At 40.1% G+C, this 17,139-nt stretch overlaps 1 protein-coding gene across 1 annotated transcript in view; it reads left to right on the plus strand.

Moving 5' to 3' along the window:
* Positions 1-17,139, plus strand: part of TUBGCP5 (tubulin gamma complex associated protein 5) — a 58,190-nt gene that overhangs the window by 22,650 nt on the left and 18,401 nt on the right. Inside the window, exons 6-12 of the mRNA XM_013006054.2 lie at positions 4,591-4,705; positions 5,216-5,305; positions 6,315-6,408; positions 7,037-7,283; positions 8,781-8,983; positions 9,846-9,961; positions 15,922-16,190. Coding sequence (XP_012861508.2) covers positions 4,591-4,705; positions 5,216-5,305; positions 6,315-6,408; positions 7,037-7,283; positions 8,781-8,983; positions 9,846-9,961; positions 15,922-16,190 — 1,134 coding nt within the window. The remainder of the gene's footprint in view (positions 1-4,590; positions 4,706-5,215; positions 5,306-6,314; positions 6,409-7,036; positions 7,284-8,780; positions 8,984-9,845; positions 9,962-15,921; positions 16,191-17,139) is intronic.

Below are 17,139 nucleotides of genomic sequence, written 5' to 3' on the forward strand. Positions count from 1 at the left end.
TGGCTACTGCTATTACCAATGTCTCTGAAAGGAATAGCATTGGATAGAGTGGGACAAATGTGGAATAAAACTCAAAATCCTAAGAGACCGGGCTTACAGGTTGGGACCCCAAGACTGTGACCCTTACCCTGCAGGCCTGGAACTGAACTCACTTCTTCATGAGAATAATCAGCCATTTGAGATCAGAAGGTGCCATTTCCCGAGGGACAAAGTTCAGAGGGTTAGGGAAGAAGGAAGAGTGCGATCAGGAAGCACAGGGAGAAGAGGGGCAGCGATGGTCCATGGAGAGGATTGCGATGGGTGAGCCGAGTCAGAATGTGCATCAATTGTTGAATGTAAAACTGTGATCTGTCTGTAAGCCTTCACTTTCTCAATGAAAAGAATTTTTTTTAAAGGAAGAGTTTATCTGAGTTGGAAGGTCTGCTTTTGTGGCCCAATATAAAATTCCTCTTTCTGATTGGATGGTGGCCATTGTTTTAATTTACATTTAATTTGACCATTAGTAATTTTAGAGTTGGCCTCCTGCCCTATGGGTCACTTAGGATTGATCCTTTTGTGAATTTCCCACAGATGTTAGCTGATCATTTTTCTTTTGAAAGATGTTTAATGTCTTACCTGCCTACTCCCACCCCTAAGAGTTCTTTGGATATTAAGATGTTAGACATTGCTAGTATTTTTTTAACTCTTTTAAGAGAGAGCTTATGATCAAAAGCTTATGGTATTGAAGGAAGAAATCTAAGTTACACTGAAGACATTTAAAAGAAACAAAGCTTGAGAAATGTATAGAATACCAAGTGAAATGTTTTTAATAACCAATACGTCTCTGGAAGCACTCACTAGTCTGTGCTAAGAGATTTCGAAGACAGCTGCCAGGCCAAGTAACGCGGAAGCAGTCCTTACTTGTGTACATTTCAATGAAAGGTGATCGATGTAACGGAGAATTAGCAAACAATATCATTAATATCATAAGGAAGTGAGATCTTGCTGAAGATAAGTTTAAAATAGTTGCAGCACTTTATCAATAGGGAACTGCCAGAAATTCAAGCCAGATTCAAAAGAGAACTTAGAGTGAGAGTCATCAATGCTGATATCAGATGGTTCCTGCCGAAGGCAGAGAATAACCAGAGCTGTTTACTGAGTTTTATTGACATTCGGTTGTTTGAATCATAAATTATGGATAACGTTCTGAAGAATGGGGATCCCAGAACACTTCATTGTGCTTACGCAGAATCTGTCCATAGGCCAAGAGGCAGTTCTAATAAAATAAGGAAGTACTGCGTGATTTAAAATCAGGAATGCCAGGGTTGTATCCTCTCACCTGTTATGTGATCTGTATGCTTAGCAAATAATTCAAGGTGCTTGGCTCTACGAAGAGGAGCACAGCAGCAGGGTGGCGGAGACTCAGTCAGGCCTGCAGCATGCACGTGATGCATGCCTCCTGAAAGCAAAGGACTTGAAGTGCTTACTGAGGAAGACCAAAGACTAGAGCCTTCACTCGTTGTAGAGAAGACAGAATCCTTCCAGTGGAGCCAGCAAGCAACATCACGATAAACAGAAGATATTGAAGTTGTTGGTTTTATTTTTCTTGGATCCATAATCAACATCTATGGAAACAACAGTCACAAAATTAGATGACAGTGCTGCCTTGTGCATACAAATTATGAATGACCCCTCTTACGTGTTAAAGAGCTAAGATGTAATTCTAAAGCAGTGGTTCTCAACCTTCCTATTGCCACGGCCCTTTAATATAGTTCCTCATGTTGTGGTACCCCAACCATAAAATTAATTTTTGTTGCTACTTCATAACTGTACTTTTGCTACTGTTATGAATCGTAATGTAAATATCTGACATGCAGGATGTATTTTCATTGTTACAAATTGAACATAATTAAAGCATGGTGATTAATCACAAAAACAATATGTAATTATATATTGCGAAATATTTATTTCTAATTACAAATAAATGAAATTTTGTCTTGAAGCATGGTGTAGCATGGGTAACAGTCTTCATGACTGGTACCCGTCTGTGGGTGGACCTGCCTGGAGATGGATAGAGGAGCGTTGTCACGGTTTCTAAGCCCATCGAAAATATGTGTTTTCCGATGGTGTTAGGCGGGTCTGGACCCACAGGTTGAGAACTGCTGTCGTAAAGCCGAAGATGGGCATGACCTAAGTCATGGTATTCTTCATCCCAGCCGAGGCATGTGAGAGCTGGGCAGTGAGTAAGGCAGGCAGACGCAGTAATACCTTTGGAGTAAGGTGTCGGCAGACAAAGAATATTAAATACTTGGCAGACTGCCAGAAGCGAGGCATGTGGTAAGACTTAGCCTTGTGCATTTCGCATATGTTTTCAGAGGATACTAGTCCCCAGAGAAAAGACCTCATGCTTGGTAAAGTAGAGGGTCAGCAAGAAAAAAGAGGGTCCCCGACAAGAGTAATTCACAGTGCTGCTCAAGCCAAGGCACAACTGTGAGGCTGGGGCAGGACCAGGAGTGCTTGTTCTGTTGTACAGAAGGTTGCTAAGAGTGGAAACGGACTTGTTGGCAACTAAAAACAACAGTTTTCATTAAATTTGGGAAATAACGTTCATTATTTTCATCCCCGACACAGTTAACATTTTTCATGTCATCCTTCAAAAATATTGCATAGTTTTATTATGTCAAGTTCAGGGCTTCAAACTAGTCGATTCCAGTTTCACCCCTTGCTGAAAATTTGCATTTCCACCCCCAAAGTATACCTGACTGCACCCTTTCCAAACTCTGATCACGTTTCCAGGCTGTTCCTTTAGTGTCAGCCTGACCAGGACTGAGCCTTTTTGCTTTAAGGCTTTGTAACATGCCTTCCCCGCTCCCTTTGCTCCTTTTCAAAATGGACCTCACCACTTGAGACTCTTTCATCCACGTGCACGGAGCCGTGGTGTTGCAGTCATTATATGCATGGCTGTAACCAAAAGATTGAGGTTTCCAGACCACACAACAGCTCTGGAACACCCGGTGGGGCAGTTCTGCTTCACAACCAAAGATTAGTTTGATGCACTTAACAATCCATAAGCATTTTAGAATTAATAGGATGTGTCTTCTTAATAATTCCCCTGTAATTTATAGATGTACACCTGGAGAATTGATGTTTTTACTATTTCCATTTTGATACTGAAATTTATTCTCATTTTTGTCTTTTAGTAAAATTTGGGAATGTACTTTTTAAAGATATTTAGAATTCACTTGTTAAATTAATTTACTTCTAAATTACTTCTAAAAATTCACTTCTAAATTAATTTTTACAGAGGTAATTTTTATTGTGAATGGTGCCTTTTTTATTTCGTTATTACTGGTATAAGTAAATAAGTTGGTTGTCAAGACCATCAACAGTTTCTCTGTGTGCACTGAGTTGTTCTCTAAGTTGTGCATCCATTGTTTCATCCTCTTGTTCTGAGGTGTTTCTTCACAAATTAACAAATTGTGTTTTGATTTTTAAAATGTTTTATTAAATCGAATTGGGTCAGTTATTTTTAATCTAGGCTTTTTCATCTTTCTACTTCAATGAGTTGCTTTTAAATATCATGTTTTCTGGTTTTAGTATCAAAGTTATATGAATTTCATGGAATATCAGGTAACTTTCCCTTTTTCTGTGTTTCTGAAACAACTGCACAGATATAAATTTCCTAATCTTTCAAAAGTTTAGTAGCAGCCCTGAAGCTTTGGGTGATGGTAGGGGAATGTCTTTGATTACATTTTGGTACATGATTATTATACTATTCAAATAGCCTGTTGGTATCTTTTTGTTTATGGAAACATTTTAATATTGAACACTATATATTATTTTGCTTTCTAGCCAGTGTCATTTAATGGATTATCGTATATAAGTTTCTTTATATATATATATCCAAGATTTTAAATAAATGGATATATAAATGTTGTTAGGTAGCTGTTATTTTGACATGTCATTTTCAGTTACATATTTAAATGAAGTGGTATTCTAGATAACTGGCAAACTTGACCGATTTTTTTTTTTTAATCATTTTATTAGGGGCTCATACAACTCTTATCACAATCCATACATACATCAATTGTATAAAGCACATTGCCCTCATCATTCTTAAAACATTTGCTCTCCACTTAAGCCCCTGGCGTCAGCTACTCATTTTCCCCACTCCCTCCCCGCTCCCCCCTCCCTCATGAACCCTTGATAATTTATAAATTATTATTTTGTTATATCTTACACCGTCCGACGTCTCCCTTCACCCACTTTTCTGTTGTCCATCCCCCAGGGAGGAGGTTATATGCAGATCTCTGTAATCGGTTCCCCCTTTCCACCACACCCTCCCTCCATGACCTAGAGTTTTTTTATTGACTGTTATGAACTTGGAGCCCTGCTGGCATAATGGGTTATAAACTCAGCTTCTAGGCACAAGGTGAGCAGCTCGAAACCACCAGCCTCTCCACCAGAGAAGTGTAAGGCTTTCCACTTCCACAGAGATGGAAAACTCATGGGAGCAGTTCTACTGTAGGGTCGCTGTGAGGCAGTACTGCGTGCAGCCATTTACATTTCTAATTACAGAGTTAAACTTTGTATTCAACTTCCCTCCTGTAGATCAGACGGATGACCAGAACTGGTTGGAAGAGCACGTGGCCCCTCAGTACTGGACAGCCCAGCCCTTGTGGTTTCCCCATAGTTTACATTTGCACTCCAATTTAGCTGCGCTCTGGTAAGAAGTTAAAGTTTTCATTTAATGTAACTGTAGAAGAAACTTTGATTTGTGATTTAAATCACTACTTACCTGAAATTTATACTTACTGGCTATTTAGCAATTCTGATTAAACACATTTTAAAATTATTAATCATTATTAGGATGGCAAAATGATTCCAGAGTTAGTCTGTATTGTTTTCAAAATAAATTGATTGGTATATATTGGCCATATTTGGCTTGTTTTATTGCCCATATTACCGAACTGAAGTTTTCAAAAAATAGCACATAATTGTAAAATAGATGCCTAAATGAGCAATAAACATTGAGCGTGAGATTGTTTTAAAAGTACTTCCCTGAGAGGATCTCAATGACTTGTGAAAATGATGACTGTGGGAGGGAAATAAGTAAATTATTTTGTGTGTTCACTAATTGACTGCTGTTTTTAAGCATTAATTTGCATATATTTTTGAGACACATTCATTTAATTAGAAATATCTATGCTGACATTTGACTTTTATTCTCTAATAGGGATCAACATCTGTATAGCACTGATTCATTATATGTTCCAGATGACAGAATTTTTGTTACTGAGACTCAGGTTATTCGGGAAACCTTATGGTAAGATTTATTAATCCAATTAATAGTCTAGACAACCTTTTTAATGAGATATAAGGTTATTTTTAATAAAAGATAAATGTTGTAGTATTTTTCACAGGCACACTAGAAGAGGGCTGTTACGTATGAACCCAGAATAGTTCTCTGTCGGCATTTAAACTTGGTCTGACAGGATCAGGAAGTCCAGACTTTAGATGTGACCATGGAGATTGTGAGGCTTTGATACGCTTACTTCTTTTCTATTTTAAATAATTTAATATATAGTTATATCAAACCACATTTTACATCTCTAGAAAGCTTAAAACAATTCTTCAGATAGTTGTTTCTGGCTTTTAATAGAGCATAATCCCATACCTGAAGACCACGAGCTAATAGAACAGCTCTAAGAATGTTGCATGGTAGTCACATGAAAATTTAAAATTTAATATATGGTGGTGTTACTGTGGAAATTTCCAGATTTTGTTGCTTTCTGCATAAAGTATAATACTGACATTCCTTAAAATGGGAAGATAGTTTAGCAATGAAGTTTGTAGGCAGAAGTGCTTTGAGACATTTTTAGGGGTATCTATGAGATATTGACATATTTGAGTCTTAAGGAAATCAGATGCATAGACTGATCTTTGGAAGTTATATCTCACTCTCATCTTGCCAAGTTGTGACTTTTTCATTAGAATTTCTTAGGCACTGCTGCAAGGCAGCAAGGAAAGTGAGACTTGGTTTTACATTCTTTGGACTTGTCAGAGAGGCCGGTCCCTGGAGAAGGACGTCATGTTGCGTAGGGTAGAAGGGTCATGAAGGCGGGGCAGGCTGCCACGGAGATGGATTGATACCATGGCAGCAACAGTGGGCCAGGCATAGGAACAGTTGTGAGGATGGCACAGGACTGGGCAGTGTTTCGTTCTGTTGTGCATCAGGTCTCTCTGGGTCAGAACTGACGGATGGCATCTATCAACAGCACTGTAATGAGTAGTTTTCTAGGCTATAAATATTGATGCTTTTTATGTCATTTCAGGTTACTCTCTGGGGTAAAAAAGCTCTTCATATTTCAGTTGATAGATGGAAAGATAACTGTGAGAAACAATATTGTTGTAACTCATTTGACACATGTAAGTCATTTGTATTTATATCAGAGAATTAAATAAGATATGCATCAACCATTATAATGTACTATTAGAATGCTTTATGATATTAAAATTAGGTATATAAATATATTGTGGGAAACAGATGAGGCTTTTTAATCTTGTAAAATATAGTTTTGGAAGCCCACAGAGGCAATTCTACCCCAATCTGTAAGGTCACTATGAGTCGGAATCAATTTGATGGCATTGAGTTTGATTTTTTGAGTCTTGGTATTAAATATATTTAAAATATAAAAAGTAAAATTAAGTTATGGATCTATATAGTGTTTAGAGAGTTTATTTAATTTTGTGACATTCATGTTGAGTTTTGGTTTGCAATTTGTTTGTTTTTTTCCTCCTTGTCCTTCTGTATTAGGAAGGGCTAATAAGATACAGGAAAAAAAATCAGAAAGTTGTACAGTGTAATAAACTCTGAAATAGTTCCTTTGAATATAAAGCTGTCAAAAAAAAAAAGCTGTATTTTAATCTCTTTACTGCTTACTTCTTTGCTAAGCATTTGGCTTGCAATACCCTGGGAAATATTTTGAAGTTAAGGGGAAATGAATTTGTTTACAGAGGGCTGGCTCTAAGTAACCATGGTTTGCTTCGTTCACAGGACTGCTTACGATCAGTGCTGGAACAAATAGCAGCATACGGCCAGGTTGTGTTTCGGCTCCAGGAGTTCATCGATGACGTTATGAGGCACAGTTCTGACGGTGCATTACCTGGAAACAGTTCTGTTCCTAAGAAGTCCACTGAAGCTCCCTGTAGGACGTACCAGGCTTTCATGTGGGCCCTGTACAAATACTTCATTAGCTTTAAGGAGGAGCTTGCCGATATTGAGAAGTACATCATCCGTAATGGTATTTAAGCGTTCTTCACTCTCAGAAGGCACAACTTTTCATGCCATTTGATTAATAATTGATAGAAGATTTAGAAATTACATGGAAAATAAATAGTTCTCATGAATGTATGCATTGTTCATTATGATTTTAAACTTATAAACCATTTATATTTCTAAAAGTTAAAAAAATGCAAAAGATTTTACAGTGAAACTTTTTGTTCTAATTCTCGTGCTATTCAATTTCCTTCCACTGAGGCAACCAGTTTGTTATGGATCCTTCCTGTAAATACATGTATCAGGATACTTTTAATAGTTTGTGGAAAAATGAAATTAAAAGAATGGATGGAATTTTTTCACATATTTTTTGAAGCCCCTGTGTGCATACATACATTAGTCTATTATAATATTGTCCTCAAATTACTTTCTAACTTACTCTTGAGTATTGTACCGTATGCATATATGATTAGACAGATTCTTTTTTTTTTTTTTCAAATTTAGTGTTTCAGTATGTAGATGTACAGTGACATGATGCATCCCTTCTCGAAATAGGCATTTAGATATATCTTTTGCTATTGCCAATAATTCTGCAATCATAACCACTTATACATTAGTAATTGTACACATATGTGAGCAGGTTACCTACAGGATACATTTTTTAAAATGATAGTGCTAGGCCAAATGACATATGCATTTGTTATTTTGACCAGAACCCTCACTTTGCTCCCTATGAGTGTACATATTTAAATTTACACTCTTATGTATATGAACACTTGCTTTCTCATAGTTTTGCTAACAGTATGTTATCAAAATGTTTTCATCTTTTCAAAGTGTGCTTTCTTTTGTAACTTATTTTCAAATGCTGTAAACATAACAGTGTGATCACATGTTCCCATAATCCAGTTCACCAGGCATAACATGTAATTATAGTGCATTGTCAAAACTAGGAAGTGGACATTACCCTCACATATCAGCTGGACTGTAGACTTAGTTTTCCCTGGTTTATGTGGGCTTTCATTTCTTTAGTGTTTTGAAAGGAGAGCAGTAAGTCTTCATCTAGAATTCTCTGGCATTTCATCTCCTGTGTGGACTCATCTGACCGCTTCTGTAGCCAGGGCACAGCAGGTGCCATCACCACAAAGGAGCATGCTCACGCCCCTGTGTCCTCATCCCCTGCGGCTTCTCTAACTAGGATGGCAGCCAGTGCAGTCTGTTGGTGCTTTCCCTAGTGTAGTTTTAATTTGCATGATCTTATTTATGTGTTGTATATGGTTAAGATCATATGTACTTTCTTCATTGTGGACTGTCATTTCCTTTCTATGCTATTTTTCTCCTTGACTTTCCAGCATTTTATTCTGCATTAGGTAAATGAGGTTCTTGTGATATGAGATTAAAATCTCCTACCCTGTAGTTATTGTAGTTTGACATACATGTTTTCCTAAGTGGCTTAGCATTTATGTCTATTTTTGAGTCCAAATCTTTTTCCTTGCTATTGAGTTTGATTTATTAATATTTGCAGATACCACGATAACTCTTTCTATAGTGGTGGATAGTTTATCACCACGGCTGGCTCAACTCAAGGTTCTGCACAAAGTATTTAGCACTGGAATAGCTGAAGTTCCACCTGACACGCGGAATGTTGTTCGTGCATCTCACCTACTCAACACACTGTACAAGGCCATTCTTGAATATGACAATGTTGGAGAAGCATCTGAGAAGACGGTATGTGTGATCCCTGTCTAGCCTGAACTCTGTGACTGCCCTCTGCACAGCCAAGGAGTGATGGGTAGCCCATCATACTTCTTTGTGCAAATCATTGTATCAGACAGTTGTTCAAAGCTTTAGCAATAGTTTCTGTGTTGGAGTTTATATGCAATTGAGACCCTGTGTGAGCAGCCACCCTAACAGAAGGTTGTAGAGAATTGGTTTTTTAGTTCAAATTACCAAGATTATTCAGAAGGATGAAGCAAGGACAAAGCAGGACTTGAAAAATACATACATGATTCATGCTAATATTTTCAATAACCCTTCAATAAAAATATACTGTTTTTATATTTATATATTTTTGTATACATATATTTTTTAAGAAAGAGAGATTGGAATCTTGAAAGTTACAGGTTTGCGAACTTTAGGTGTTTTTGCAAGTTTTTTGATGTAACTTTTTGTTACACCAGTTTAGCATTGCAGTTTAAAACAAAGGAAGTTACTATAGTCTTTATTCCTACTGGAAACTAGCAAAATGAAATCCTTTACCACTTGTAATAAACAGTTCATTAATGGATCCAGGCAGGAAATATGTCCAGTCTCCCTGCCCTCTCTTAGTTTGTGCTTTTTGCTCCTGTGAGACTTTCACTCGGGGAAAGTCTTGGTGTGGACTACAGACAGTATGATCGTCCCAGGTTCAGGGGGGTTTTAAATTGGATTTTGTAGTTTGTGTTATTATAAAATTTGCTGCCTTATTTCAAATAAAACATAGAAATTAGGTCACTTTTTAAATGGCCTTTGAGAAATATTTAGAAATAGTTTCATCTAGGGACCAGGAAATTCCCTAACGTGAGCGGCGTGGCCATACTTCCATCGGCAGGTCTCCCTGCTGTTCGCGCTCTGGGTGGAGACCGTGAGGCCCTACCTGCAGACTGTGGACGAGTGGATCGTGCACGGGCACCTCTTCGACAGCGCAAAGGAATTCATCATCCAGAGGTGAGGCTTAGAACTCGGCAGTGCCAGGTACCGCTTCCTGTGTAAATTGTGCGTGTGTCAGGTGGCACTGAGAGAGAACAGTTCAAATGTCAGTTGTCTTCCATTGTAGGCAAGTTTTGTTACATTTTATAGGTAACATCGGGTCACCAGCCCATTAACAAATAGCCTCTTCCGAGTTTTATGTCAGTTCACAGCTTTTCTTAGCAATTCTATATTTGGAAGATTCTTATGACCGACTGCTATGTTAAAAGACTCCCTGCTTCCTACAACATGAATGTAAGTGATCCACAGTGTACATCGCTAGTTATAGCCATCACAGAGTGCAAACAAGGATGAATGGGTGATTAAACTTAGATCCATACAATTAGTTATTACTTAGCCATCAACTCGAAATGAAGTGCTCCCACATGGCTGACCACTGCCCCTTATGGCAATCGGGAACCCAGAGGAGGTCCAGGAATGGCCCTCCCCAGAGCCTTTTTCGTAGATCCTTGAAAACATGCACAGCAAAATAAACCAGACACAAAAGGACGGGTATTGTATGACCCCACTTATATTGAACACCTAGGATAGGCGGATGCATAGAAATGAAAGGAAGTGGTTAGTAGGGGGAAGAGGGAGAAGGAAATGTGAAGGACATTGAGTTTCTGTTAAGGATGATGAAAAACATTTTGAAATTGATAGGGCATTGATTGTATATTGCGGTAAATGCAACTAGTCACAGAATTAAACACGTACATGTGGTTGAAATGGCAATTTTTTGTTAGATATATTTCAAGTCAGCAAAAATAAGGGTGAGGGTGGGGTGAGGGAAGGATAACCTATGTAGGAGGGGAAAAAGGTATCAGTATATGAAGATTACTTTAACAGGTGGTGGTAAAATTGGGAAATGCTAATTCAATACTTTAAAAAAGATCCCCTTGTGTGGGGTTAAGGGGGAGAGGGGACCCCACAAATCATCACAGGTCCGGTAGGCACAGTTGTACAGTGATAATAAGTAGAGATTATAGTAAAGTCATAGAGAGCATGAGAGTTAGAGTAGAGGTTGGAATAAATGGAGTCAGACACAATTCATGGTAGCATTGCTCACCTCAGCCCCGCTTGATGGTCCTCGTCGGGGGAACCCAGCCACCAGAGCAGGAGCAGCCACCGACCCGAGGACCGGGAAGCCTCCTTGCCCGAGAATCAGGGAGCCTCTCCTTTATTGCTAACCATGCATTATATCACTTTAGGGGGATATGATTACAGAATCACAGGTCACAGAAAGGGGCAGTACAATTCATCCTTGGGCGGGTTTGATCTCTCTGGTGTCTCATACAATGAAACAGACAACTACTGTCCTGGGAGGCATGCAAGCCCCCTGATAGCAGATAACAACCTCTGTCACAGGGAGGGGTTGCAACATAGGAAATACAAGCAATAGGAGGGGGTTGACCTAGGGGTGAACACGCAATAGTGAAGGGAGGGAATAGGGGAGCATGTGTGGCAAGATGGGTGGGCCCTGGACTCGATATGGTAGCCTAAGCTTAGTCATCCTAGAGTGGTCCCGGGCTTGCCTTCAGGCTCTCCTTCAAGGGAACAGTATCAGAAGGGAGTGGGCCCTATTTGTTGTGAGATAAACAGTGGTGTCTGCTTGGTCTAGACAGCTGATAACTCTCAGGGAGAATGACCCCCAATCCACTCTTGATGACCTCCAAGTGTACAGTCATTCTCAAGCAGCTAAGTCTGGTGTATATTTGGGGGAGACAGCTTGAGAGAAATCCTTCTGTTTCCCACACCCTTGCAGAAGGGCTGCGGGGAGGAGACAAGCCAGTCAGGGTGCAGTGTAGCAATGATGAAACATACAATTTTCCTCTAGTTCTTGAATGCTTCCTCCCCTCCACTATCATGATCCCAATTCTACCTTACAAATCCAGCTGGACCAGAGGATGTACACTGGTACAGATAGGAACTGGAAATACAGGGAATCCAGGGCGGATGATCCCTTCAGGACCAGTGGTGAGAGTGAGGATACTGGGAGAGTGGCGGGAAAGTGAGGGAGGAAGGGGGAACATATAACAAGGATCTGCAAATAACCTCCTCCCTGGGGCACGGACAGCGGAGAAGTGGGTGAAGGGAGATGTCTGATGGTGTAAGATATGACAAAATAATGATTTGTAAATTATCAAGGGTTCATTGGGGAGGGGGGAGCAAGGAGGGAGGGAAAAAATGAGCTGATACCAAGGGCTCAAGTAGAAAGCAGATGTTTTGAGAATGATGACTGCAACAAATGTAAAAATGTGCTTGACACGATGGATGTATGGATTATGATAAGAGTTGTATGAGCCCCCAATAAAATGATTTTTAAAAAAAGAACTTTTTATTTATCTATTGTTTTAAGAGATTCTTTATTGTGTCGTAAAAATGGACAAGGCCAAGACAAAGACAGAGACATCTTTCAGATGAGGGAAACCCTTAACATCATGATGGCAGCAGGGTGTCTTAGAGTTTGCTAATATATAGAGCTTTAAAAAGAATATGGGAAGTCAAAGAAAACTGTCACATGCATGGCTGGTGGCAGATCAATACATCATAGTTACAGGTGGGATTCCAGAAGCAGGAACAGAGCTAGGACAAATACATTGTATTCGCTAGATGAGCATACAAGATTGGTCCCGTGGCCTCCTGAAGGTAGTCAGGGCATGACTCACGACTATTTGACCCCAGTAAGTTGATCTGCATCAAGGACACACCCAGGCAAGCCCCAAAGGAATACTGCCCCTCCTTGGGCTGTTCAAGGGGGTGGAGGAATCCACCTTCCAGCACCTTCAGTCTGTGGGCAAGACTGTTGGCATCCCTTATCAGTGGCAAATGGGAATTCAGAGATGATTAATCCACAGGGGACGCTGCAAATGTATTTTAGGTTTTCACTGCCATCCTTAGCTTTCTGCCAACTGGGTTCTCAGACTTTAAACTCTAATACAAGTCCCTCCACTGATCATCAATTTTATTATTTATGATCTTTATATCACACAAGCTGGGATGCTTTCTTTGTTTGTACTTAGCTGACAGTTCACCTTGATGGCTTCATGTTTTATTACAACTTTTTATTATGTATTAGGTGTGGAGTTACAACTCAGATCACCATTTTTACATTCAGCAACTTAACAAACTTCCTAGTGGATTTCCTTCCCTCTCTCCTCCTTCTCCCTCTTGTAGGATATTGCTCTCCCTCACCTGCATCCTCTGCTGGCACTAGTGGGGTTTTGCAACCTCTGCTGAACACATGGTTGTGTGGGCCCTACTTAGAGCCTGCCCTGGCAGTTTAAATATCTCAAACCAGCTCTCACAGCCCCAGGGCACTGACAGCCTCTGCTGGCACTGAGTGTCTGTTTGCAGCTGCCACTGCAGCTGAGCCATTGACCTTTCCATGTACCAGGGAGTCATAGGGAGCCAGGGGTAGTTCAGTACCCCATGTGACAGCCCCTCTAGTCCCACCCTTATTTGATACTGACTGCATTCACAGTTCTGAGAATGTGGACAGGAGACACAACTGGCCTTTGGGCATACCAGGTCAGGGCCCAGGGACAGGCGATGGGGTGGGATAGTCCCTACCTTTCTCGATGCTGGGTGGGGGAGCCTACCTTGCATTGTAAGCAGAAGTGTTTATTTTGTAGCTGCCAGCATAGAATTCACTTGTCTGCTTGATCTCTGTGTGCGTGGGTTCCACCTTTTATTTTCACTGTTGGTTTTAAATTCATTTAGCTTTCCCTCAGAGATCCAGGGCTCCAGGTTTTCCCCAGTCTGGTTGTGGGGAGACTCAGCCTGTCTTTCCAGGCTGCCATCTTGTCATATGCTCTTCTCATTCTATTTATCAAAAGAGCCAGCTTACTCACTTGGGCTTTGTTTAGCTAACTCCAGTTTAGGAAAATATTTTGACTAAGTTACCATAGACCATTCAGAATAATTGCCCCCTTCTATGTTAAGCTAAGGTCAGATAGAACCCTCTGCCCCATTTTAACTGGAGGTCACTTTGTTTTACTGGTAGAATGCTGTAGTTTCAGGACCCATTGTTACACAGTGAATTCTTAGATAAAAGTTCAAAAGCATTAGAAAGAAAAGACAATCTGGGTAAATTGGACTTCACCAAAACTAAAAGCATGTGTTCAACCAAAGACAACAAAATGAAGAGATAGTCTGCAAATTTGGAGAACATTTTCTGGAATCCTATCAGATATGGGTTTAATATCCAGAATATGTGAACAATTCCTACAGCTTAACAACAAAACGACAACCATTTATTAAAAAATGGCCATGGGACTTAAATGCATATTACACCAAAGAATAAATATTAATAGCTAGCAAGCATATGAAAAATATGCTCAACATAGCTAACCACTAGGGAGATTCAAATCAAAATCACAATGAGATACCACTTCACATCCAGTTCAGCTAAAAAGAAAGGCAGGTAACAACAAAGATTGGCACCGTTGTGGAGAAATTGGAACCCTTATCCGAGGCTGGTGGGGATATGAAATGGAGCAGCTGCTGTGGGAGAGAGTTTAGTTGTTCCTCAATGCACAGAAACACTTTCTGGAGCCAAATGGGGAGTAGAGAAGGGATGACCCTCTGATATTACTGACCTGAGATAGCTTTAAACCTTAAACCAAAAATCTGCTTTGAACATTGTGCTGCTTTAAGACTGATCTCTGTTGTCAAGTTGACAGCAGCAACTGGAAAGATTAGATAGGACTCGTAGGGGATGGTGGATTTATGTTAATGAGGGAGGAACAACTCAGAAAAGGAGGGTGAGACTAGTTACACAACGAGAAGAACATAACACTGCACGTGTAGGAACTGTTAACTAGTTTTTTGCTGTAAATATTTTCAATAACAGCAGACTATGTAAAATCTAGGGGAGAAAAATAGTGAAATTAAAACTACCATCTGACTCAGCAGTTTTACTCCTAAATCTATACCCCAGAGGCTGGAAAGCAGTTGCTCAAATATACACAAGCCACACAGCCCTCCCTCACGAACCCTTGCTAAGTGATAGATGGGTTCATTTCCTGAAGGCTGTGTAGCTTGTTTCTGTCTCTGGCTACTGTGAACAGCGCTCCGATGAACACTGATACAGATGTGTATATTTGAGCACCCAGTGGATTCCCACTCAGTGGTAGAACGGCCCCTGTGGGTTTCTGAGACTGACTCTTTAGAGACTAGGACACCCCCTCTTTCTCCTGAGGGGTGGCTGGTGGCTGGTGGCTTAGCAGCCCAAAGCAGAATCATTATGCCTCCAGAGCCCCAGGTCAATCACACAGTGACAAATAAGGTATAATCCACTTATATGAAATGTCGGAAATAGTCAGATGGATAGCGACCAAAGTTTATTACTGGTTACCAGACGTGGGAGTGTGGAGAAAAGAGGGAGTTGTGTGGGAATCATTGAGTTTCTGTCAAAGGTAATGGAAATTTTAGCAATGATTGTGAATGTAATTGACATCACATGGTAATAGCAACAGGGTGGATATCCCATGGTGAGACCAGCATGGTCAAGGTAAATAATTTCACTAGATTATAGTTTGAAAAGCATTGAATGGGCAAGTGTTGTGTTATCTTTTTTACACGGAGCCTTCGTGGGGCCATTGGTTTGCTAACTTGTAGGTTGGCAGTTTGAATCCACCCAGCAACTCTGCAGAAAGAAGACTTGGTTGGTGGCCACCATAAAAATCACAACCAAGAAAATCCTATGAAGCAGTTCTGTACTTTGACACATGGGTTTCTTTAATTTGAGGCCCGCCTTGAAAGCCGCTAACAGCATCACGCAGTTTTCCAACAATTAAAAAAGAAAGAAGATGGCTTTACTAATCTGACTATATTTTAGAGTATCTGAAAACATGCTTAAGCTAGACCAGATAATTATTATTGTTTTTGTTCTTGTTAAGGATGAGAAGTGAAAATTTAAATTCTTTTGACTGCAGAAACAAAAATGTTCCAGTAAATCATAGAGACTTTTGGTATGCAACTTACACATTGTATAGTGTATCAGAAAAGAGCAAGAATGAAGAAAAGCTGAATAATAACGCTAGTGCAAGTTCTAGCAGTGACCAAGGACCTTCTAGCCGGCAGCACACCATGGTGTCTTTCCTGAAACCTGTCTTGAAGCAGATCATAATGGCCGGCAAGTCGATGCAGCTGCTGAAGAACCTGCAGTGTGTTGAGAGCGCCAGATGCCAGGCAGAAGCAAGAGGTAGCGTGCTCCTTCATATATCTAATTAGATAAGTTGATGATTGCTCTCGAAGGGAGCCTGGTGGATCAGAATTGATTTGTGGCAGTTTAGTTTAGTTGTTTTTTTTTAATTAATTGGGATTAATACATATATGCTTATCAAATCATTCTATAGTTAAATCACATCCAGCAGAATTGTACACTTGCTACCACAAGCAGTTTCCAAACATTCGTTTTCTATATGGATCATTTGATGTCATCACCTCTGTGCTCCCCTCCTTACCCAAAACCCTTATTCCATTGGCTGACTCTCTAGGCTCATCAGTCCTGGTTTTCATACCCCGCAAAATGAAAAACAATATACCGCAACTTCAAGAGGGTGACCCCAATGACATAACACTCCCGAGATACTTCTTAATATATACAATAAAAGACCAAACAAAAAATACAGCCCTCAAATACATAAGATTTTAAGCCCTGTGGCAGGCATAGTGGTTATGAGTTGGGCTGCAATCCGCATGGTCAGCAGACCCAAAATACGTAAGATTTTTGGTACCAGGTCAGGTCCAGCATGCATCTCGGGATACGGCGGACACGCTGTAACTGTTCAAGTCAGGTTTTGGTCTTTGACTTTCTGCACTCACCCACTGATGCACTCTGTTAGTGACCGCCTTCCTCCTATCCCTCAGTGGCGGAGAGGGAGTTCACCAGAGGTGTATTACTTGTAGAGTCCCACCAATGAATCTTGGGCTCCCACTGTCATCCATAGCCTTTTGCAAACCACATTCTCAGACTAGTAACCCTTCCCTTCGACTTCACAGTCCTTTGGTGCTTGGTGATGGTGTGCTGCTTCCATGCGGACTTAGTTGACATCTCACTTAGATGGCTGCTTGTTTGGAAACAAGCTTTCAAGGCTCCAGACCCTATTTTACCTCATAGTTTTGGTTTTGTTTTTTTTTAGTAAGAATTG

This window comes from Echinops telfairi, unplaced genomic scaffold, assembly GCF_000313985.2.
Source record: "Echinops telfairi isolate 266 unplaced genomic scaffold, ASM31398v2 ScPeMD7_7;HRSCAF=31, whole genome shotgun sequence".
NCBI lineage: Eukaryota > Metazoa > Chordata > Mammalia > Afrosoricida > Tenrecidae > Echinops > Echinops telfairi.